The 24,703-nt window shown below is 36.6% G+C and overlaps 1 protein-coding gene across 1 annotated transcript in view; it reads left to right on the top strand.

Annotated features, from left to right (window-relative positions):
* Nucleotides 1-24,703, top strand: part of DDX10 (DEAD-box helicase 10) — a 159,927-nt gene that overhangs the window by 33,050 nt on the left and 102,174 nt on the right. Inside the window, exons 11-13 of the mRNA XM_032680229.1 lie at nucleotides 3,129-3,216; nucleotides 8,782-8,870; nucleotides 16,783-17,254. Coding sequence (XP_032536120.1) covers nucleotides 3,129-3,216; nucleotides 8,782-8,870; nucleotides 16,783-17,254 — 649 coding nt within the window. The remainder of the gene's footprint in view (nucleotides 1-3,128; nucleotides 3,217-8,781; nucleotides 8,871-16,782; nucleotides 17,255-24,703) is intronic.

The raw sequence follows: 24,703 nt of genomic DNA, 5'->3' as shown, positions 1-24,703 counted from the left end.
GGAGAGACATTTGTGGCTGCATCTCTTAACATATTCTTGCTAATCTAATGTGAATTCAGTGGAAAACACTCTACTTTTTTTTAACACCACCCCAAAAATTCATTCTTGTACCAAACCACAAGGGCATATGTATAATAAATACATTTAAGCAATATTCTTAATTGGAACATAATTATTAGAAAAGTCAGGGCTTTTGATTGATAATATATTTTAACAACCCCTCCAAGATACAGTTTTTCAATCTGCAAAACAAACTTTAACAGTACTTGTAACATCATAATGAAGGGAAATGCTTTTACATGGAATTGTCTGCCTAGTGTGGTTAAGATTTAAAAGGTTTAGCATCATACTTGGAAGAGGCTAACTAAAATCCTTAAAAAATATACGTGCAATTGCTTGTGGATTGCAAACCAGTTTAATTCTAAAGTTTTAAACTACAGATTTTTTCAGGTCGTTCACTTCTAGCCAGTTTTGCAGTTAATATAACCCTGATGTGTTTTTTCAGTTTATAAATTGTTGAAGAAGTTGCATCAACCCTTGGATCACGGTCCACGTCTTCTGTTGAAGTCTTCTGATGTTGTTTGTGCTCATTCATTTAATTATAGATTCTCAAGAATTCTGATTTGGGAGTTAGAAGATAATGAGCATTGCTTACTGCCAACAGAGTTTAACTCGTCAAGTTTCTGAAATTCACTCTAAAAACTTTTTTCTGAAAAGCTTGTTTCTAAAACATCCTTGTCAATTGAAGTGTTTGTTCTGCTGTTCTTGTTAAACTCTTGTCTGGTGTAGTGGTCACAAGAACTGTGTTACTTTCCTTGTTTTATATTTTTTGATTTGCAAACAACTCTGTGTGTTTCTTTGTTTCATTTGGAGAGAGCTTTTAAAACAATTGCATAATTTGAAAAGAGAAATAGGAAGAACTTTATTTTCCTGAATACCTATTCAAAAGACTGGGGTTTAGGCTCTTTTCTTAATTTTCAGTTTTAAATCTAAGCTCCCTGTAGAGGTTGTTAGTACACCAATCCTTTTTAGTCAGCATGAACTGCCAATTTACAGTTACTGCTTTTAACAATATGCAACTTTTGTTATTCAAAAAGAGAAAGAGAAAACAAAGAATATGCAGTAATAAATACTGTATTTTAGAGCATTCAAATATGGCAAAAAGGTACTCTGAAAGTATTAAATAGTATGTGCCTTTTTTAAGGAATCTGTAATTTCAAAGGTTTACGTGCAAACTGTAAACTGAAATTATTTTTGATAATACCTGGAGGTTACTTTGTCACATCCAATTTTGTTGGGCAGTAAGACAAGAACTGCTTCCCCAGGGGTTATCATAACAAATTGGGGGTTTTTTGGTATCAAGGAAAAGGTGATCATTTAACTTCTTCTCTTTTTTTCCCCCTCTTTGAATATGAACACTGTATTTACCTGACCTGTCTCATAGGACTTTTTTTACTCTGTCTCCGATGAATTCTTAAGAATACATACGACTATGAGTCCAAGTGCTTTTACTTTCTCTTGTTCTTATGGAGCAAATTTCTTTTGACCCAGCTGATTTCTCTGAGTACCTTTTATCCTGTGATTTGTGATTCTGGTGTGAGCTTGGACTGTGCTATAGTTGTTGTTAGCTGTCTGATTGCAGCTGCCACTTTGAGTGAAGACAAGGGAAAAAAGGCACTAGCTAATTTAAGGGCCTTGAGGTCATATCTTAATAGCTTTCCCATAACTTAACAGCAATCCAACACCTCTCTGGACTGTCTTACTACTGGTGTTCACAATAAATTTTTTTTTTTTTGTTACTAATGCTATCTTTTCTTTACTTTTTATATAATTATTTTTCAAAGATTTGTTGGTCAGTTTGTCCCCCACTCAATAATTTTTCATACCTCTTCTTATGTCTTTACATTTTTAGAGCCAATTACAGGCTGGCTGGAAACTGGAACTCAGTTTTTTGATCTTTCTTTAAAACTGTAGCTAAATAGAGCTTGTGTACACTGCAGTTTTCCCTTGGATGTATCTGAACAGAGTTAAGAAATTAAAATCACGAGGGAATCAAGTTTGATATCTATGCTTTTCATATTTAGTAAGAATAATAGACGATCATAATCATGTTATACAAAGACTATAAAATGTTCCTTGCATGTTATTTTCATCAGTCATATTTTTAAGACCAACCTACTGCTATGTGAAGAGGTATGATTTTGGTTTGTTTTTTTTTTTTTTTTTTTTTCCCCTGTGACCTCTTTCAGCAGAGGCTATGCTTTGGTGTACAGCATGGCATGGCATGGCACACAGCAGCCAGAGTCAGATTAAGAAATGTGGTAGTTGTGCGTCTTTGACCTGCATTTGAGGTAGAGGTAGAGGGGTAACCTCCTACCATGTTTGGTAGGTCATATGACACACTTGCATGGCACTAGCAGATCAAAACCAGAAGTAGATGAAAAAAGATCTGGGCAAATAAAACTGCAATAATGAAGGTATGACTGGAATAAGTGTAAAAATCTAGAATCTGGGAGAAGACCTGCATATCTTTTTACTAGGTTTAATGGCATTTTCTGTAGTGTAGTATGGTCACTATTCTTTATTTACTTGATTAAAATCTTGAGAAACTCTTAAGTCTGTTTAATCTCAGTGTTCTTTATTATTTCTCACCTGGCTGTTCTTTCTAAGAATACTTAAATTTAAGCATTCCCGGCACAGTAGATCTTACTTAAGCTTTTAAAAATGCTGACAATTTCCTTATGAAGATTTTGATCTAGGTTTAAAGTAGTACTATAATTCATTATGCTGCTTCTGTATTTTTTCAGCGTTTTTATAAAATCAGCAAGTTCTTTTCTGCTGATTTCTGCTTTGCTTTGGAAGAAGATTCACCACCTTCGGTGAAAACTGTGTCTGAATAAAAAGTCTGATCTGCTGTTTGTCTTTTCTGTGTTAGCTATTTGATGAGTGTATGCTTCATGTTTAATATGGTTCCATTCTCTGCTGTTTCAGAGTGGTAATAACTTCATGCATTTTAAAGCAGTGCAAAAAATATGAAGATACTCCTGAGAACTTGATAGGTACTTATTTTGGCTTGTTCTAATAATTAAAGCTAACTTTTTATTCTTTCTTTTTTTAAAAAAAATTAGAATTAATCCTGAAAAACTTACAGACATCCAAAAGAGGATGCAAGCTTTCTTAGCTCAAGATCAGGAGTTAAAAGACAAAGCTCAAAGGGTAAGTCATCTACTGCGCTCTAGTTCTTGGAGCAAGCTAGTTGAATTGAACCGTTTGAATAACTGACCAGCTCATATATGCCCTAGAAGCAGTGTTTGGAGCTGCTGCATTATTCTGATTGTTGAGCTTTATAACACAATGTCGGTAGAAACAATAATCATGTGTTAGGAGTTGGTGGAAAGTATGCCTGCATAGACTGTGTGAGTTGAGATGGGATCAGTGTGGGCTCATGATGGTAACACGTGAAGAGCCACATGACCTTTTGCTGTGCACGAATTTGCAATGGGCACAACCTTGTTTACAAAAAGCTCCATTTAAACCCAGGGGAAAACCACTTGTTGTGAGATTGGTCGAACACTAGAACAGGTTGCACAGTGAGACTGCGCAGTCTCCAAATGTTGGATATCAAAAGCTGGATTCCTGCTTGAGCAGCCTCCTGTAGCTAACCTTGGTTTGAGCAGGGGTTTGGACTAGATACTCTCCAGAGGTTCGTCTCGACTTACAACTACTCCGAGAGGACTTCTCTCAGGGAGCTGGTATAGAACATTTCAAAATAATAATAATGATAAAAGGTTACTGAAAAGTAGGAGATCTCATTACTTGACTCCAAAGTTAAAAGTGCAAATCCATATAGTCCTCACACACCCACCTTCTTGGTCAGTTTTTACTGAATATGTATGAGAATTTGTTCTTTCTCAGTGGTAAAATCCAATGCATTGAATAAAGCATTTTAACTTTGTTTAGGATTTAAATGAGAAGCAAAATAGCTTAGAATAGCTCTTCCAGGTAAGATGGAGAAGTGTGTGAATGGGACTGTGAATTGGATTTCTTTGCTCTGCTAATTAATGTTGGGAGACTCCATGGACAATATGTGAATGTCACCAAGATTTTTATCAGGTTTCGGAAAGGTAGGAAAACTTCAAATGACTAAGTAGGCTTGTGGACTAGAATGAGCTGGTTGTAAAAGACATTTTTCCCAGAAGGTGGCCTGTGAAACATTTCTGGACATTGTACTGCCTCTTGCTAAACGTGTTTGCTGATCTATCCCTGGGTTTATAACATTTTTAAGCCACGAACTTTTTGGGAAAGAGCTTACTACTTGTTTTATTGAAGCACTGCAACATGTTAGTTTTCTGAGCTTGGTTGGTTTATTGGTTGCTTTTTTTGAAATGTGTATATGTTGACCCTATGAATTCTGTAGTTGTACCAAGTCTCTTCCAAACGATACAAAACCAGAAGTTCAAATTGAGATTTGGGGAAACATGATTGGAAGAATAATAAGAAAACCTTTCATGACATTTTTTTTATATATGTGGGTCAAATTGAAAGAGCACTACCAAAGGCCTAGTGATGAGAAATCCAGAAATACCAAAGCCTGAGAAATACAAGATTGCAGAGATTCAGGATTAGTGTTAATAACTTTTTTATTTGTATCAGCTAGTGTGGGGACTGATGACACCTGAAAGTATTCTGGTAAAGCTGAGTGGTAGGGTAAAATGAAAAGTGGATCTTGAATGCTTAAAGAGAAAGTAAGTGTTTTAACTTTTCTGTTGAACTGGGATGTCAGATGAGTCAAGTCGAAATATTTAAAACTCTAGAGATTCATTTCACCTAGCTTTAGATGTCCTCTGTAGGTTAGTCTGCCTGAGCATTCATTTATAGCTGGTAGAGAGGAATAAGCACTTCTATGATGCCTCCTGACATAGATGCCTTAAAAACCCTTTGGGATGGATGAATGATGGTTTCTTTGCACTGCAGAGGTAGCCTGTGTGATGTGACCTAACTTGGACACCTGCAGTAGGGACACTTAGTGGGACAGAGGAATGTCATTCTTACTTTCCTAAACAAGGAATTTTAAAGTGCCTGAGGAAGTCAGTTGGGAGCTCTGTGAATAAAATGTTCAATGTTCAAGGGACTGCTTTTAAAAACTGGTTTTGGTGTTCAGATATCCCAGGTTTTTGTAGTGCGCAAAGAATTATGTGTAGCAATGTGGAATGTCAGTGTAAGCCTCATCTGAGCACTGCATAAACCAGAGATACTGGTGACATCATGATTATGTTCAACTACCACGGGAAGTTGCAGTTACACCAGTTTGTATCGGAAGTGACAGAGCAGCTGCATGGGGGAGGATGAGAGTAGGAGGAAGCTAGCATCGTCTTACTTGGAATGAAAACAGTGACAAACTTCTTGACTTTTTTAAGATCTCTTAAAAGACAGAGAAAGATCATTCTGAATTGAGCAAAAGCAAATAATGATAAAGTTTCAAAATAGCACAAGAATAAAATCAAACACAGACTGTTAGTATTGCAGATAAAAACTTAATTTAAAAAATTGTAATTGCCATGTAATTACCCTTTCAAGTCATTTTCGTTGAGATTTTAATTTATGGATAGCAGAGTAGTGTCATTCTTGCAGAGAAACTGTATATACATTTTTTTTTTTTTAAAGCTTGAAGTATGGAGAAGTGGTTTATCACGTAAGTGTCCCTCCTTAATAAAGTTTAAGTATGAATGTTCAGACATACTATGCAAATGTGCCCCAGTAGTCTGACATATGAATGTGAAAACCCCAATAAAATTAATGCAAATGAAATCCTGGCCTTGGATCCTTATCTAGAATGCTGGATTTCTCAGAGACGTGGGTCATGTGCTGTCTAACCTGTCTATTGCAAGCTGCCAAATTCTTGACATTTGTAATGTAAGAAATAAATGTCCTACTGGAATGGATCTGATAGCAGTGAAACAGCACAGCTATGCACAGAAGTTCAGATAGGATGTAGTCTCCTGTGTGGAGGGCATCAGGTCTAAGTCGACGTGTCCTCTAAGCTTACTGATTTACTTCAAGGTGCTTTTACTTTTTTTTTTTTTTTAAAAAAAAGAGGAAAAAACAAAATTCTTGATTACTAATTGCTTCAAAAAACTTCATGTTTCATGTGGTAGGACATGGTTCCTCTGCTCTTGCTTGGGAAGACAGCATGAATCATATTAGGGCTTTTTTGGAACCTTTGCAGTTATTCTCATGGACTGATGCTGCCTTTTGGCATTTCTTGTAATTTTAGTATTTAATATATCAGTTCAGTCAGTTTTGAAAAACAGTTTAAAAAGAGAATCTGTTTTCTTGCTAGTTTGAGTGTTATTGTGGCACTGAAGAGATATCTGTCCATTAAATTCTTCATCACACCCAGAGGGACATGCAGGGTGTTACAACCTGAGATTCCAGTCACACCTTGTTACTTCTGAATTTTGTCAAAATAGCACATCAGTTAAATTGTGTACATTTTAATACTTATCCAAGAAATAGATCAATAAATCAAAATTTAAATGTGGTAAATTCATAGAGCATTGTACTTTTTGCTTACGTATTTCTAGTCCTTGTACAATAATCTCTGGTGGTTTTGGGGACCTGTAGCTCCTATTCTAGTGAAACTGTAATACGTTTCTGATGCCCAACTGTAGCATTTTCCATAACAGTATAAGTTAATGCATGTAATATTTTTGCAAAGTTCAGTTATTTAAAAAAAGCCTTGAAAGTGATATCAGAAGAGAAAATATAGCGGGGGACAACAGCAATTGATAAAAGAGCAGGAAACTGGTTCAGACTGACTGAACTTGTTCTCCTTCAGCTCCAGTGTGCACAGACTGACCAAGTCTTAAGAGAACTGAATAAAATCCAAGTGAGATGACAGTATTTTAGACAGAGATTGAAGTGAACATACTGAAATCAAACAAAAAAAAAAATCAAAGAAAATAATTTCTCTTCTTGTAAAGTAGGACAACTCTTCTATGCATTTGTTTGGTAGTTCATTCTCAGTTATAGAACTTGATACATGTGCAAAAGTTGTGTTCTTTCTGCCCTTTATCATTGGTTAATTTCTAGACCATGTATACCAAATATATACTAGTAAAGTAAGTGGATGGCTTATGGGTTATCCAACAGACGATGAGATTTCAACCCTCATGAAAGTAGTGACTCATGTAGGTCTTCAGATCTGCAAATCTCAGATTCACAGGGAGGATACTTCTTGTTTAATCTGCTCTTTTCCATCTGTCACTGCAGAGAAAAAAGAGGCTTTCATTGATTTTTGTCACGTGCTAGACAACAAAAGATAAATGAGATCTGTCAAATTGGAAGCCTTTTTCTAAACATTCTAGTTATCTTTGTAAAAATGATTAATAATTTAATGTGAGCAAAGAAGTGCTTTATTCCACACTTCAGTCTTGGTAGCAGTGTAATGGATTGAGCTCACACTTTCCATAGCTAAAATTAATTGAAAGACATAATCAGGAAGGAAAGTTTACCCAGAAAACTTAGCACTTGGAAAAAAAAGCAAATGAAAATTTAGTTCTGTATTGCAGTATTGGGCAGCTTGAAAAGTACATCTCAGCTCTACATATCTTAAAATTAGTAGTTTTTATTTCAGTTTACTGAGGAGAAAATAATGAATTTATTACATTGCTTAATTTACTGACTCATATTTTCACCTTTGGAAGTATTTTTTTCTCTTAGAACCATTTAGAGAGTCTCCATAAGAAATCAATGCTCCTGACTGTTGGGTCTTTCCTCCTCTATCTGAGATGAACAAGAAATAGATTTTTTTTTTTAATTTTGCATGAATTATTAATACATTAATTTTCTCTAACAGGTGCCTGTACATAGCAGAACAAGAGTGTGATTATATTATGAGTTAATACAACCTTCTGAGCTTAACGTGTTGTTATTATGAGTGTTTGATGGTTTAAGCATCATGGTAGGAGTTTTGACACGTGTTAGAAATTAGGTTATGAACAAGAGAAATCCAAGAACCTTTTCTGATACTTAAAATATTCCAGAATTTATGCTGCTGATGATAGGTAGAAATGGACTGCGTAAAAGAAACATGAGAAGAATAAGAATCTTTCCTTTTGGGAAGGATGGGGAAATGCAATACAAGACTAAGTTATTCTGGAATGCAGCGCTTCCAGTTTTCTTGGTGAAAGTCTGGGATTAATTGAAACTTCAACCTTGGACTGGTCTTAGTAGATGTTGTATAGTGAATTTATGTTGGTCAGCTGAGTTGCATTAATTGACTGTGTGCATGTGATGAGCTGATGGTAAATGCAAGGTAATATGAATCATCTTAGGCCACAGTGAAAGCCAGTTATATTGAGTTGAATCAGTTTCTTTCTTTCTAAGATGAAGTCAGGACACTTTAGATTGGTAGCGACACAGTCTGTTCTTTCTCCCAGAAGAGCTGGGAGAAAAAGTAAAATTGAATCAGTGATATTTCCTTCTGACTTATTTGTTGTATTTTCTTTCTAAGGATAGATAACATGACATACTTCTGGGAAATTCAGCCACTTAATGTGCATATAATGAAATTTGAGTATTTCAAGTTGCATCACTTCTGGAGTAGTGATAAATTTTGGCTGATGGGTGTTATGTAAAAGAATTTTCATCTGAAATCGATGTTAGACCACCTAATAGTGAGATTCCATTTTGTGTTTAGAGCAACAGTATAATGTTTGTTTCTTGTGTTGGTAATTGAATGGTTTCTTTTTTTGTTGAATAATTTTATTTTTCTTTCAGTGTTTTGTATCCTACTTGCGTTCAGTTTATTTAATGAAGAACAAGGAAGTATTTGATGTTTTCAAATTGCCTCTAGCAGAATATGCCCTGTAAGTATGACCAACTTGGAATATGAAAACTGTATAGTGAAAAGTTTTGCAGTCTATGATAGCTTTAAATACCTGTTTTGACTAGCACACATACCTGTTTCTGTTAGCACACAGAATTGGACAGTCTTGTGATATATTTTGTTTCACGTTTATGCCATCCTTTCAAAGGACATTCTAAATAGATTTTATGTGTAAAAACAGTATATTGCTATCAAGAGAAATAATGATCCTGTTTCTGGGCAGGACAGGGTTAATTTATTTTAGTAGCCTGGAGAGGACATGGCCAGGACAGGGAGGTTTTCCAGTACCACCTCAGGTAGTTGCTGGGGGTAGGGTGAAGGGACTCTGTTGCATGGAGAAGGGATTTATTCTGGGTGTGTGTGGGGGGAGCTGTCCAGTTTTATAACTTATTGCTGACTCTGTAGTGAGCATTTTTGCATGTCAGTTACTCTCTCTTTTGTACACTTCTGTTATTAATGTTGTTGCTGTTTCTGTTCGTTTTCTTGTCTCATTGCTGTTTCCAGTAAATTGGTTTTACCTCAACCCGTGATCTTTACCTTTTGTGCCTCCAATTCTCCTCTCCAGCCACTCGCAGGAGGGAGGGGTGAAAATGAGGGAGGAGTACTTTTGAAGTACAAGAATAGAGAACCATGTTTTGTTTTTTTCCCCTGAGATTTACCCTTCAGCCTCATAGCTAAATGCCAACCTGTAAAGTGTGTTATTTATAAAGAAATTGGAGTGTCCGAAGATATATTGCAGTCTCATTTTGATTGTGATTGAGACATTGCTTGTTGACCATAAATTACTTTTCAGAAGATTCAGTGTGTTTAGTAAAGATTAAACATCTGGACTAGACTGAATAGCATCTATTTTGCTATGTCTATTTTTGTACATTCCACATTTTGTATGGGAGGGAAATTAGTCTTGACGGGTTGACTTTCCAGATGATAACCACCTGAAATTGTTTTAAGATGCAAAGTTTTTGAAATCTCATGGGACATAGGATAGTCATAAGGGAGTAGTAAGGTGTTCAAAGGTATATGGTAAATTAATTTGATGTCTGTGGAATTTCATACAGAGAAGGCAAAAGTTTTCAAACTTGTCAGTACGTGGCATAATGAACTAAAATGTGACAAATTGCTAGACTGAGGAACACCTGGTCTTCCTGTGCTGTGCTGCCATTAACATGATTGTTTTTTAAGATACATAAGCCTATTACAAAAGATGCTTTTTAACTTTACGGGCTGAGAAATTTTGAAAAAGAGCTAGCATAAACTTGAAAGATTTCACTATGCATTGCCTGCCTCTTCTTCACCTGTGTCGTTTGTCAGCATCTTTAAAATCTTCCTGTAGGTCTTACTGTGCTGAATGTAAGGGATAGTGGTAGAAGATTAGGGCTCAAGGGGATGACCACGCAAATTTAACCAGTGTAAGAAACCATCTGGCAGATGGTAGTAATGCTGAATTTTCAGAATCTCAGCGCATCCTTTTGGATTTCAGCATGGCGTGGCATCTAGTATCTGAGACTGATGTAGACAGTAGTCTACAGTTCTGTTCTTCTGGGGTCTCTGTGCCAGGATTTGGTCCTTCATCAAAATGATTTCTAGTCCCAGCTTTGCAAAGCTACTAATAAGTCATTCCTATATTAAAATGCAGGAAACCAGTTAGCTGTTTGGAGAGAGTAGGAGAGGTTTAGTCAAGGTTATGAAATATATGGAAGTGTAATCAAAAGGTCTGAAGATAAATCTGGGAGGTAATTCTGAGATTCTGTTTTAGTTTCTTGGCACTTTTCTTCCCTTCTCTCCAGACTGTTAGTCAGCCTAAATACACCCTGCAGTTCCCTGGCTTTCAATTCAGTGCACATCCACTGATACATAGATCAGTCAGCTTAATTTATATGAAAGTCCCTCAAAGTCTGGTATGTTTGAATTCTGCATTTAGAAGCAATCTTGTTTTACATTCTGCAAAACAAACTTATGGCAAAACCTGGAATGGTAATCCTTTCTTCCTTTTTTGTTCCTTGTGGATTTTCCAAAAAGTTTTTCATCCTTTCTGTCTAGATTTACTGCTAGCTTGATAGGTGTTACTCCACTAAAAATCCTGCAGAGAAAATAGGCTGCTTAATGCCCCTGTCAGGTTTGCATTTCAGGTTGTTTTCAGCTTTCCCCATTGCTCTCTTGCCTGGCTTGTCTGTGCACTAAGATTCTCTTAAGCTCTGTTGATAAAATCTGCAGAAAAGCAGTAATCTTTTTCACTTTTATATGTTTTATATATATATATATATATATATAAACCAATTTGTATAAAAAACAAAATGTTTGTGCATGTCTGTATGTGCATATAGACATATACAGACATATGGGTACTAGTGATCAAGCACCTTTAAGCTATGCTACATTATTATTCTCTCCAGTATCCTCTCGTTAGAAATTGCTATAAAGAATAATTTGCTGCAGGAAGACTTGCACAGGCCTTGTGTTAACATAAGCAGCCTTTAAGTTTGGTGAAGGAGAAACTCTAAAAACTCATAAAAGAGAAATTTGTCTTTTTTACTTCAAAACACACCTTTGAAAACATAAGAAAATGTAAACAAACAACAAGGCAAAGAGGAGTAATTACTTAGTCTGGCCTCCTGGATAGGAGACAAGGTAAAGAGGAGGCAGTGTTGGGAAATATTTTACTTCTCAGGCACTTTATTTTATTAAGTGCTAACATATATACACACCATTCTCCATGGGCAAATCTTAACAGTGTGCTGGATGGACGGGTTAGTCACAGCTCTAAGGGGTTGCCAAGGAAGGTAATTTCCTCTGTGAATTTCATCATATCTTCCAGGAGGAATGCAGCATATTTTTCTCTGTTTATCCCTGTATTGGTACATAGAGAATAAATAAAGCGCGTTGAAGCCAAGTTACTGGGAAAAATGCCTGATATACCCAACTTGGTACCCAGATAGTTTTGCGAGTGTTGCTTGCAGATCAGTGTTACAAAGCTGCACTAAAATGGATGATATCAGAACACACGATCCATCTTTACTTCTTGTGCTGTTACCTAGTTAATCTCAGCCTCATATAGTATTACTCATATGGACCGCAGCATTCCCTGCAGTCATTGGTAGAGTTTGGGCATTTCTCACTCAACTCCCTCTCAACCACCTGGAGATCTAGCTGTCCCTTCCTGAGCTTCTGTAACTACTTCTGTAAACTTCTGCCATACAGCTCTCTGAACAAGCTGCAGTCTTCTCTTTCAAAGTCCAGGGTCATTATTCTCTTAGTCATCTTCCTAATTTCTTCTACGATCTTGAGCTACCTTTTCTCAATCTGCAGCCAAGCTTGCTATTTAGCTTCACTCACCTTAGAAGTAAATGTATTTGCATATGCATAAGAAGCAGTTCCAGTAGAGTGCCTCTCAGAGTTGACCAAGCCAGCTACTTGGAGAAAGGATTTTTAATGCATTCCAGAAAGCCTTGTTACTTGTGCTGTGCTGTTTTGTCCTTTGAACAGGTGCCAGGGTGGCTCAGGTACCAAAAACACCACTCCTTGCAACTGCAGTGTTGAGATTCCTTTTGCTTCTGTAAGGAAGACTACATCTTGGTCTTTTGAGTGATTAGATTGAAACCATAACATCCTCTTTGTTCACCTTCTCTTTGGGCCTGACCCATAAGCTCTTGAATAGGCATTAGAGCTCCTTAATGTAGAGGAATAAAGCTGGCTGGTAAGTAAATAGCACAGCAAAGGCAATTTCTCTGTTCATTTTGTTTATTAATCAGACCATCTGGAAAGCCTGTTAGTTCACATTTGTGTCACTTCAGTTGATGTGATTTCTCCTGTTTTCGAATGGTTGCTCATCCTGTCTTCTGAAAAAATTTTAAATGTTAAACATAGATGTAGCATATATTGCAAGGCAAGTAATACATACTTCTTCTGTTGAAATAGCTTCTGGGAGTATTTAACCTTTTTCAAGCTATTTTAAATCTTTGTCTGAACCTATTCTACAGTAAAAGTAATCACTGGGCTGTGTTTTTATGTGTTCAAATAATTCTGAAGAAGTTCACTAATGGAATATGTCCTATATTTAGTAAACGTAGTAGCTTAATATTAGGGTGAATCACTAACTTGTCTAAAACTGTTGTGCAGCAGTTCAGCAGAAGTGACCTCAGATTCTTTACAGCTGGCTCATATTTCAAAAAGGACTAGCAATCTTCTAGGTGCAGATTAGGAACATTTGTGACACTTAAATCTTTAAAGGTTGGACTGGTCTTACATTTCTGGTTTAATTTGTTTTGTGCAAGGACAGATTTTGCTTTGAGTGTCTTAAGATTCAATCTTTAAGGAGTTAAGAGAGATGGCCAGCTTTTCTCTCATCCAAATAGAGACATAGTAAACTTATGTTAATGTAAACACACTCAAGGTCTTTGATAAGCACAATTAACAAACCATAGAAAAGGCAGTATTTTAAATATGTTACACTATTTATTTAAATTAATTTAAAAAAAGTTTATTAATGTTTGATCCTCCTTATTCAATAAAAACAAAAGTAGTATTCTCCTTAAAGCCATACAGGGTTTATTTCTTTGCAACTTTACTCTTTTAACATATTTCCTGAAATCCCTGTGAACTTACTTACTTACTTGAGTGCTTAACAGAGGTACTTGAGCATTGTATGCCATTTGTTTAGTTACGTCTATTCATTCCCTAATTAATGTTAGAGAATGCTGATGTCTGGCCACCTCAGTTTCACTTGATGAGTAGAAATGTGATTTATAGTAGCAAAATAATCCATTGGTTTCAGTATTGCTTTTAGAAACTGATTTAAAATGTCTTTCTGGAAGAGCTTGCTCTCAAGAAGTCATTGCATTTCACACCACAATATGAAACAGGATTGTCACTCGGTTTGTCAGCTGAATTTGCGTTGCCATTTAAAGGCTACCATAATCTGAGGACTACATTGTTGTGTTAGTATGTTTTTATTGTGTTAGAATTTATGAAAACTCACTAAACAACCTACCCGTTTTTTGTCTATGTTTATCAGAAAACCATGCACCCTTCTTATTCCAGATGAGTGTGTGAAACGCTAGTGCTAAAATCAAAAAATAGCTGTAACTTCAGTTAGAGTAGTATTGTGGTCTGAGTGGCATCTAATGAATTATTGTAAACTAATATTACCCTTTCTAGTTTATGAAAAGAAAAGCTGGTTCATGTATTGAGTTTTTTTAGTATGAATGAGCTATAGATTTGGCAAATGATTAAGAAATAATTTCTGAAGAAACCATCAAATCTTACAAAAAGCTTCTGAGGAAGCTTTTAGCAGTAGTAGAATGTGTTTGTCCCAGGTTGTTCTCCACTTGGAAGATACTGTGAAAAAGAGGCAGTAATGAGCCAAAATGCTGACATTTCTTTGGGAAACTATGTAATTAAAAGTAATTGGGGATTATTGCATGCACTTTGTCTGAGCTTATCTACTATTACTTTAAATAAAATTGACCTTAACACCTTCTGTCTCCCTTATGTCTGAGGTCTGTATTCTTTTGGTTCAGAAGTAATTTGAATTCTGATTGCACTGATCTTTTTTGATAGGGTTGCTAAGCAGCGTAGAAAAATTTGCCAACACTAACTGATAATTAATTTTATTTAGTTATTAAGTAAGACATCAGTGCAGTACAGCAGTATGGCAAATGGAATTTCATGTTTGAATGAAAAAACCTGTGGTGAAGTCTCGTCCACATCACGGGCTGATCTTCCTGTCTGTTTTGTAACTTTTGCTGTGGAGAGAATAGTTTCTTCACCTTGTCAAACCCTGATCTTTGATGCAGCTCTGGAAGCATAGAAGAAAAGCTCTGAGAGAATTGGAGTTTTCAGCTCTGTGTACATTGTACCTGTCTGCAGGAGAAAGAGAAGCGAACACTGATTGCGAAATCTGGAAGAGCAAAAAAACGTTTCTCTTGCAAAGGATTTGCCTCTTGCAACTTCGATCCCCTTGCTGAAGAGATTGAATGCAGCAATCTCTTGATGTGTGTTTTACTGTGCTTGGTGTTAAGGCCCAGTTCCATGTTTGAACGGCCTCCAGCTGCTGCAGTAAAGCATTACATCTGCTTTGTTTGGTTATTTCCATTGCACTTAGTCAATAGGCCAAACTTTAACACATCCTTTCATTGCAAAGGTAGGTGATGTTTGCTGTCAAACACTAAAACAAGTTGAAGATTGTTTCTCCAGTTTCAGTTCCCAAAGCTCTTAGCAGTGCACTGTCAGTAAATGTGCAAAATACACTGCATAGAAATTTCCTTTGATTTTTTTCATAAAACTCTGTTTTCTTTGTTACTGCTGTTAATTGCATGTGGAATAAGAGTGCTGAGTTATCAGAAATACTAAACCAAAATTTTTACATTGAAAATAAACTTTATTTGTTGAAAGACTTGTTCCTTATCCTAACAGTGTGGGTTGCTTTTTGTGTGTATGCCCACTTTTCAGTGTTTTAACCTGTGGCTGGTACCAAAAGTGCACTGTTTAACCACAGCCATGGTTGCATTTGGGGGTTTTTTTGTTTGTTACTTAAGCAGGGTGCCCCTCTGTTTGACTACTCTGTCCCATTGGCCATCGTTAACAGTTCAAGACTCTCCAGGGCCTACAATCCACTTTTGCTGCTCTGCAGTACCTTTTTGATGCTTCATGGACTGGTTATAATGACTCTTCTGCCAGGGAGTATAGATTTGATTTTTCTCCTATGCTATAACTCCGGTTCCTTTATTCAGAGTTGTGAGGTGGAAAGAAGAAATAATGCTGTCTACTTGATAGCAGCAAGCAGCATTGTGAGGAGAGGTGGTGTATAGCTGTGCGTATTCTGAATTGAAAGAGCCTAGTCTTTTATATGTGTGTGTGCATGTGTATATATGTAGCCAACGTAGCTGGTTAAATCCTTTATTCCTTTGTTAAATGTATGTACAAGCCCCAGGTAATACTAATGCTATCTGTTCTGTATCATGTGTTTTTAAATGTCACTGTGGTCTCTGTGTGTTCCTTTTACAGTACCAGTGTCCCCTCACATTTTTTTATTCACCTAATATGGCAGCTCATGAATTCTGAAAGAGACTTTAAATATCGCTTTTTCTCAGTTTAGATTTGACAGAGTCAGGTGTAATAATAGTGGGCAATTACAAAGTTTACTGAAGTCAAACGAGCTGTTGGAGACAGGGATTCTGTTCCCATGCAATGCTCTCCAATATGGGTGATAGACAGGATTTCTGTTTTTTGCCCAATTTTTGTCCCTTCGTCTAATGAGTATTTGTGTAACTTTGAATTGTCATAACCAACTGAATAAAAGAATAGTTTTGTTGGCACTACTAGTTACATATGCCATGAAGGTAAGACCTTGCAGTAGAGTGGTGCAAGCGTTGAAATTGCCTTTAAGGGAGAAATGTCTCTCCCTCAACTTTTTCTGCCATTAGTCTTTTATCCATACTGTGTTTGTTCTTCTAATCTCTCAGTCACTGTGAGATGGTGGGGATAATGTTCTGAGTGCACTACCAGCAGTGAAGCACACTGACAGGTCAGTGCTAGCTCAGTCCTTGGTATGGTATCCGTGTATCTTCAATACCAAATTACATTGGTGTTTCCTCCACCACATTTTACTGTGAATCATAGATAATTGGGTCATATCTACAACTTTGCAGCTTCTTAGTTTGCTTTTCTTCCTGGGAGGTTTTTAACTCTTCTTGATAGTTCTCAGTTACTTCATATTCCTTCCTCTCCCAATATTCACTTGTATTTTTCAAGCTGGATTTTTGTAAATGTGTTGATCAAAATGAATTATCGTGATTGAAATGTAATTACTTGAACCATCAATGACGGATTCTAATTTAGTAAAATTTTGTGTATCTACCTTTTAAATTAATTTATTGTTTAATTTCATGCTTTAGGTCACTTGGTCTTGCAATGGCACCTCGTGTGAGATTTCTTCAAAGAGTTCGGAAACAGCTATGTGCAAATGAGGCAGCCAATGGGACAGATCACTCAGATGAGACAGAGCAAAATGAAAATACCCTCTCCTCAATAAATGAGGAAGGAGTGGAGAAACGTGGAACTAATTTCAGTGGGAAAACATCTGTTAACAAAACAAACGAAAATGAGAGAAGGAAAGAAATAGAGGAATGTTCTTCCAGTGAAGGTGCTGAGGAGAGTGGCGAGTCTGAGGATGAGTTGAAAGAACTATCTGAGGAGGAAGAGGCAGAAAAAGAAGGTCCTGTACCAAGCAGGGTACCAAACTCAGACTCCATGCAGTTCTTTGACGATGATGATGATGACGATGATGATGATACTAAAGGTCTTGATTTACTGACAGTGAAACAACGGGATGTTTTTGGTGTTGAAAGTAAAGATAATCCAGCACCGGTAAGTGCACTTTACAGTAAGGCTCATGGATCATAATGATTTTATATAGGGCATGCTCCAAGGAAGGAGGAGAAAGAGAAAATTCTGCCCTTAGTAGAATACTTACTTGAAGTCAGATGTGTTGTGTATGTGTATCAGGGGTCATAAGTACTCCCAAAAAGATAAGTGGTGTGGCTTAAGCTTTTATCATTTTATGCAGTTAGTTAGCATAAAGTAATTTTATTTGCTATACTGAATATCCTTGTACTTGCTTTAGTTTATGAATAATAGGAGTTGAATACCTGGAAAATTTTGACAGTTTTAATTCTTATCACTTACTAATTCGCTTGTACCTCCCTAAATAGCTGCCACTTTCAGTCATAATTTCGATGCTGAACTGCAGTTTATAGCACTGGGAACAGAATTGCAATACATAATGGGCCACTTCTCGATAGAAATCATAACAAAATGATCTTTAAAAAAATGTAACTTTCAAACATTTTTACTTTCAAAAGGACTTTTGCAATTAAGAATTGAGCCAGTATCAGAGAGAGTGCAAAGCATGGTTATAAAGGCTTGTTGAAAGTATTCATGTAAATCTTTCATTTCCCTGGAGAGTAGCTTTATAGTTCGGATATTTCTGTCCTTGGTGTTCTGAGAAATGTTGCTTTCATTTAATCTTTAAATACAGTGTTAGAGTAAGGGTGGTTTTGTGTGTTTTTTTTTTTTTTTATTATTATTTCTGTAGAGCACATTTGGTATTTGCATATTGTGATTTTTTTTTTTTCTTTTGGTGTATCCTTTGCTATCTCACAGCTATATTTCTGTAGTAAAAAGATGCGAGTGAAATAGTCATCTGGTTCAGCAAGATGTTTTTCTGAACTTATATGCATGCAAGGGGAGCCTCCTGTTAAGCAAAGTATTTATTTTTCCAACTGGTATTTTAAATCTTTTTTTTTTTGTATGCTATTACTTAACAGCACAGGGCACTTGTCATGACCTTAATGCTAATCAGCCCACTAGCTGCATTTATAACCAGCATCTTTCCTTTAGTATGTAGCGAAGTGTAGGAACTAGTTTTATCAGCTGTCTTTGTGAAAGATGAGCAGTTGTGCAACACTGCCTGCACTCTCTTCTCTACTGTGAGGAGACTGCTGCAAGTTGCCATCTTGTCTGAGAACTGTGGAAAGAGGGATGGTCCTGGAATGAACTTTCTGTTCCTGTTATTCTAGGCCACAGTGGTTCTGCCCAGGCACAATCACTGCCAGGCAGTAGCTTATATTTATTAATAAATTTCAGTTTCATGTAGAAAAGAAATCGCTATTTTAAAAACAAAGTGAAGTAAAAGATTTCTGCCTTATTTAAAGAATGGTGTTCCCACAGCTTTCTTATTGCTTCTACAATTTTGCATGCTGAAATATACAGACAATTTCATGCTGTTTTTGTATATTGCAAAGTTTTATTCAGGAAATGGTAAAAGATGAAACTTTGAGGTAAAAGAATAAACAAAAGAAATGTTATGAAAAATACAAGTGATTTAGAAAGGAATTCGTAGCCTCACTGGATAACCTTTTAACAGTTTTCCAGCATTAAACATTTATAGGTTAGTTTATTTCAGGCAAGTCAGACATTATTTTTTGTGATTCAGTGTTTATAAACTGCAGTGAGTGTTAGTGGTTTGTACTTGGTGTGCAAGTGTGGAAGACCTTGTATCACCTGAAGCATCCTGTACTTGGGGGCATAATAATGAAATATTTAGTTACTCTTCTAAGCAGCTCTGACCAAAAAAATGAAAAGTTTCAAGATCTGTATCATTAAGAACTTAAATTAGATTTAAATCATCTCCTGCAGAAATGCTTATGGTAGTGAAATATGTAATTTTTAGAAAGTAAAAATGCAGAGCATGCTCTGCATAACTGTGGGAAAGAGGCTTGCTCAATGCATACAGTAGTGTGGGGTTTATTAGAGTAGTTACTGTGAAAATTGTTGATAGATTGTGGAATGCTTTAAATGTAAGGATTCTGTTTTTAGTAAGAATAAGAGAATATAGGTTTCTATCAGTAACCGTATTAACTTTTAATGTTTTGTTATACAAATGCACATAGTAGAAATTACATAGAAAAACTTAGACATTTTACATTTTTTATTTCACATGTATATCTCAACACCTTATTTTGTGGATCTTGAAAGCAAATTGGTAATGTGCAACACTTTTTATATTTTTTTCCCCATTTGTATATTTTCTGGATAGAAGTTTTTAAGTATGAACATACAGTGTATATTCTGCTACATTGGTTAGAGGGGTTTTTTGAAAAATTTATTCTGTGTGTTAAGTAAGGTAGGAGTCCTGTGCAGACATTGGCATGTGGTCATCTAAATGGAGGATTTTGAGTTTGCCCACAAAGATTGAATTCAGTTTGCCTTTATACTTTTAATATGTGTGATTGATTTTGCAATTTCACTATTTTTGTGTTAGGCTTCTTTTGGCAGCGAAATAGTCCCGCTTGCTGTGATCACTGAGCTTCAGGATATGTTTTGTAAATGGAAACATTATGTTCAGTTTTAATTTTTGTGTAGCTGTTGTTAAAGACGCCATTGGTTTCTCATCCTTGTGTCTACCCTAGTCCCTCCAATGGAAGAAGGAGCAGGAAGAGGTGTTAGGCTGGCTCCGAGTATTCTGTGTGGTGTTGTAGTGCCTGGACCTTTGATTACAAGGTGGAGTTGGCTCATCCATCTTTGTAACAAGGGAAAGGAACTAGTCAGAAGGAGCAGGGTTTATTTAAACTGATGATGGAGTGGAAGGGGATTTGTGGGATTTCCATAGAACATTTTGTTGTTGTTGTTGTATGTACATGGTACCCAACCTAACAGTGAAAGGTAGATCATAATGAGAAGTGGGACACATCCAGTGTTAATCCTTCAACAGTGTGACTTTTGGCTCAATTCCACTGTTTCCCTTTCTTATTTTGGCCCTTGGCCACACGTGTTCTCTGTCTCCATCATTTTGTGACAACAGATAAAAAAAGAAAAGTTTGTTCTCTGCATTGCTGTATAAAAGGAGAAGCCTTGGATAAGGTGAAAGACCTTGGCAGATGTTGCAATTTTGTTATGAGCTTCTGAGCTAATTTTTTAAGAGGTACTCACTGGCTGCTCAGTTTATGAATTTTACTTAGATATGTCAGGATTTTTAGCTGGTGATATAACTCATGGGACTTATTTAGAAGTATAATGCTCTTATGCATAAAAAGAAGGTCAGCTATATGCATAGAGCCATTAGCAGATAGGCAGTATTTAGCTGTTGTGTTAACATTATGGAAATTATTCTTTTAAAGTGCATTTAACACTTTTTAGCAGTATTGATGTTGCAAAGGCTGTAAGTACTCCCTGGTTACAAACTTTGTTTCCAATGCTAATTGTACGAAATTAGTTGTTGCATTTGGCAATTCAAGGCAATTCAAGGGCTATACTTGTTAAATTTTAAGCATTATTTATTTTGAGAACTAAGATTAAACCTATAATATTTTTTCTTGGTTTCGTTTATAATTTGAATCAACTTGTCAAACATATCGCATCCTGTCAGACTTGTCTTCTGCTCTTGAATCTCTGTTTCAGCCTGAAAAAATACTAAGTTGCTAAGTTCTTAAGATTGCTCTGACTTCCTCTCTGTGCCTCCATTCCTTGTTTTATGGACCCCTAAAACTTTTCAGGTGTGTTTGCTGACTGCTTGGAACACTGTAACAAGCAAAAACATACAGGGGACTGCTTTAAAGTAGCACTCGCAGATTCCTTAGAGTTAATCTGGACTCTTGAAAAGCCTCCTGTTTGAATACTATGATGGGAAATTATTTTATGTGCCATGATTCTGTCTCAGTTACCTGACTTGCCCTGCAATCCAATAATATTACATACAGTGAAATTTTCTTACAGTTCTCAAACACATAAACACTATAAACTGACATATTATGACTTGGATACGTACATGTTTATAAAAGGAGGAAAGAAGAAACAAAGGTAAATCTCCCTAACTAGAGATGATGAGTGAGTCTATACCAAGAAGCAGAGGGTGATAGCTCTTTGTTATGTGGACTTTGCCCAGTAAATGGATCAAGGAAACATAATTTAATATACACCAAAGTGAGGACATAATCCCCTAGGGGATAGCAGGATAGAAAATACCCAAAGGAGGGAAGAAGCAGCAAGGGAGCAAGCTGGCTGGCTCTGGTAACAGTGTTTCCCTTAGGGGTAGCCTTCTTTGTTCCTGCTGTAGCAGTGTTTTCTGTCCAAGAGAAGAAAGCTGCTCCGAGCAGCCTGCTAGCTCTAAAGAGAGCATTTTTCCTTGGAGACATGTTGCAAAGCTGGCATTCTGGCAGAGAAAATAGAGAAGTTATTTATTTTTAAGTTAAATAAAAGTCAGTACTTTCTTTTTTAGTTAGTGAAGCTGTGGGTTAAAAAAAATCCTTAATTCCATGTGCTACCTGAAGCACCTCACAGGTTGTCTTCACTCTGCTGAATCTGCTGACGTACCACATCATTTGCTGTCCTAATGAGAGGAAGCTATTTTGTAGTGTTTCTGTGGCTAACTTCACTGAAGTACTTTGAAATTTGTTTTAAACAGTCTAGAAGTTTTGAACCTGTTCATTAGTGGAGATCTTTCTAGGGGATTGATGGTTCATGCTGCGCAGAGTGCTGTGAGCATGCTCAGGTTTCAGTGTCTGGTGTAAATTTAGGTTGCAGTGACATGTGTGCTTTGTCTTGCAATTAAATAGACCTGAAATGACTGAGAGGGATCTGTGGTCTTGCATCTCAAGAAATATTAGAGTGCTGTATGATTTAAAATGATTCACTAAAATCCTATTCATTAAATACTTCCAGTAGGTTACTCAGGCCTGAACTAACACCCTCGGTTTTAATTGTTCTTTATCACTGATTTATAACCTTATTTAATATATTGCAGCAGTTTCATAGATGAGGGTGAATGAACCAAATTAAATCTACCTAGTTGTAATCAATATTCTCTGAATCCACAGGATTTGTAAATTCTAAAATGCCACGGTTTCCTCAGTGCTTGCTAAGTGAAGGCATTGGAAGTATGTATAACTACGACATAGTTTTGGATAAGTGGTGTTCTAGAAGTTGAGTGCTAAAATTGTGAAATGCTACTAGAAATTATACAACACTAATTTTTAAAGGAAGTGCTGCTTCCTGAAATAGTAATAATGCAGACCAACTAGCAAATACATATCTGGAGTCTTCCAATTACCTGTCAGCACAGTATATAGTTAAAATTATGAGAATTATTCTTTGCTGTATAGTGAATGTCTTCTCTGATACAGACATCTGCTGCTGTAAGCATTGCCTAGCAAACTACCTCTGCACATTTTAAACAATATTTTGGGGCATATTTCTAAATTTGTGTCAGAGCTGTGTAATTTTTGGTTGAAATAGTTTGATAATTATGGAAATAAAATTTGTGGGTTTGGTAATGATTCATCACCTATTAGCCAAAGTGAGTCCCTGGGTAATTCATTACAGTATTACTAACAAGCAACAGATTGTAATTTAGTGACTATTTTAAAAAGGAAAAATGTGATTAGTATGGTGTTTCTGAATATCAGCCTGCTGACTGGCCAGGAGCTAAGCCAGTGATCACAGGAAGTCTGCTTGGTTGCATGGAGCTGATGCTCCTTGTTTCCATGAGACTTTGGTTTGTCCCCAGCTATGAAGAATTGTAGTATTGGCAGGGCCAGCTGGGATGGAGTCTCTTACCTTCTGCAGGCTGGTCTCTCTGCTCTCCATCTTGGAGAAAGCAACAGCTGTTGCTTCTAGGGATAAAAATCTCTGAAAGAAGCTTTGCTTTGAATGAGTGAAAGGAAATTAAAACAACTAAGACTACAGCCTCTAGCTTTATTTCAGTAAAAAATAAATGAAGAATAAATGTCTTTGGACCAGCCTGGCTGGGAAGTCTTCGAAGTGTTCTTATCCTTTACCATCCTGTTTCTGTGGTAGCTTTCCACTTATTTCAGTGTGGGGTGGTTTCTCTCCTTTGCCTGAGCTACGTGTGTGTTTGTTCCTCTCGCAAGAAGTGTTCAGCTAGCTGATGCTCATTGGATCAAGATACACTGCTTTGCCTGCTCCTTATGGCCCATATGTTCTGTGTGTGGATCTCTGTGAAGCAACGTGGTTGTGCTTGAGAAGTGAGATGTCTGGCAAACATGCCTGAAGAAAATGGGGTGCATTAGTAAATCACTCAGGAAAGCATACAGATGGGTGTCCTTGAGTGGGAAAACAAAATGACACGGGTAACTTTTTGAGGAGCTAAATGACAGTATATTTTTTCTCAGATTTGTCCCCTGTGTGATCAAGACCACAAAGCATTCTTTAAAACTGTCTTTCATGTTATTTTTCTGTGGTAATAGTGACTGTGCTTCTTGCAGAGAGACTGCATAGGTAGGCAACTGGAGAAGAAAAGCCAATGTCATTATTACTGTGGTTTTTAAAATTAGTTTTATCTGCTAGCAGAGTGGAAGAGGAGTGTGTCTGAGATACTTGTGCAATGCAGACTTTGCTATGAGTATTCTGGGAAGGGAACACAAACCAATATCTATCTGAAATAATAGTACTGACACTGTTCATTTTAAACTGGAATTGCTGAAAGTACCTTTCTTGTTTCCATTATCTCCACATTGAGCAAAATTAATATTAGTTGATGTTTTGTTTGCATTATCTCTGAGTCAGTGGTAGAGTGGCAAAACACCATCTCTGCAGTGACAGCTTTCCACCAGGCTCACAGAGAGACCAGGTCTTGCAGAGCATAAAATGACAGCATGTATTTCTGTCTTCATAAATCTTTTGTAATGCATATCCCTCTTAGTTTTGGGGAAATACTATTTTTCAGTCACCACTCTTCCCCTGTATATACATACAGTTCTAGTCCGAGTTCTGTTGGTGCTTACTTATAGGTAATATTCTTGCGTTTGGCTACTTTAGATCTCATTAATGCAGAGCATGAAGTCCCTTTGGTGAGGTCACAAATCCCAATGTTAGTCCCAAGTTGTGGGTTTGGTTTTTTTTGGTGGTTTTTTTTTTTAATGGAAGGCAATAGAAGAGCAAGCTGATAATACTAAAATGCAAATTAACAGCTACCTTGAGCCTTTCCATCTGAGGCTTGTTTACATTGATATACACCTACCCAAATGTACTTCAGCTATCACTGTTTACAGGCTTGTAATGCAGTAGGCACATGTTCCACTGGATTCTGTTGTATTACAACCACTGGAACTCACTGACGTGGGTTTGCAGAGATGAGTAAATCCTCAATTTGCTTGTGTATTTTGAGAATAGCATGCTGACCTAGAATTACATAATCTCTGCTAAAGAATAAGTCTCTGTGAACTGTTGCTGTTATTTCCTGTGATGTCTAGTTGGTGTGAGACTGAGCATGGGAAGAGGGCAACTTCGAAAGAGTTCTGT

This window comes from Chiroxiphia lanceolata, chromosome 2 (genome assembly GCF_009829145.1).
Source record: "Chiroxiphia lanceolata isolate bChiLan1 chromosome 2, bChiLan1.pri, whole genome shotgun sequence".
Taxonomy (NCBI): domain Eukaryota; kingdom Metazoa; phylum Chordata; class Aves; order Passeriformes; family Pipridae; genus Chiroxiphia; species Chiroxiphia lanceolata.
The sequence above is the reverse complement of the archived record's forward strand: the minus strand, read 5'-3'. Positions and strand labels throughout refer to the sequence as shown.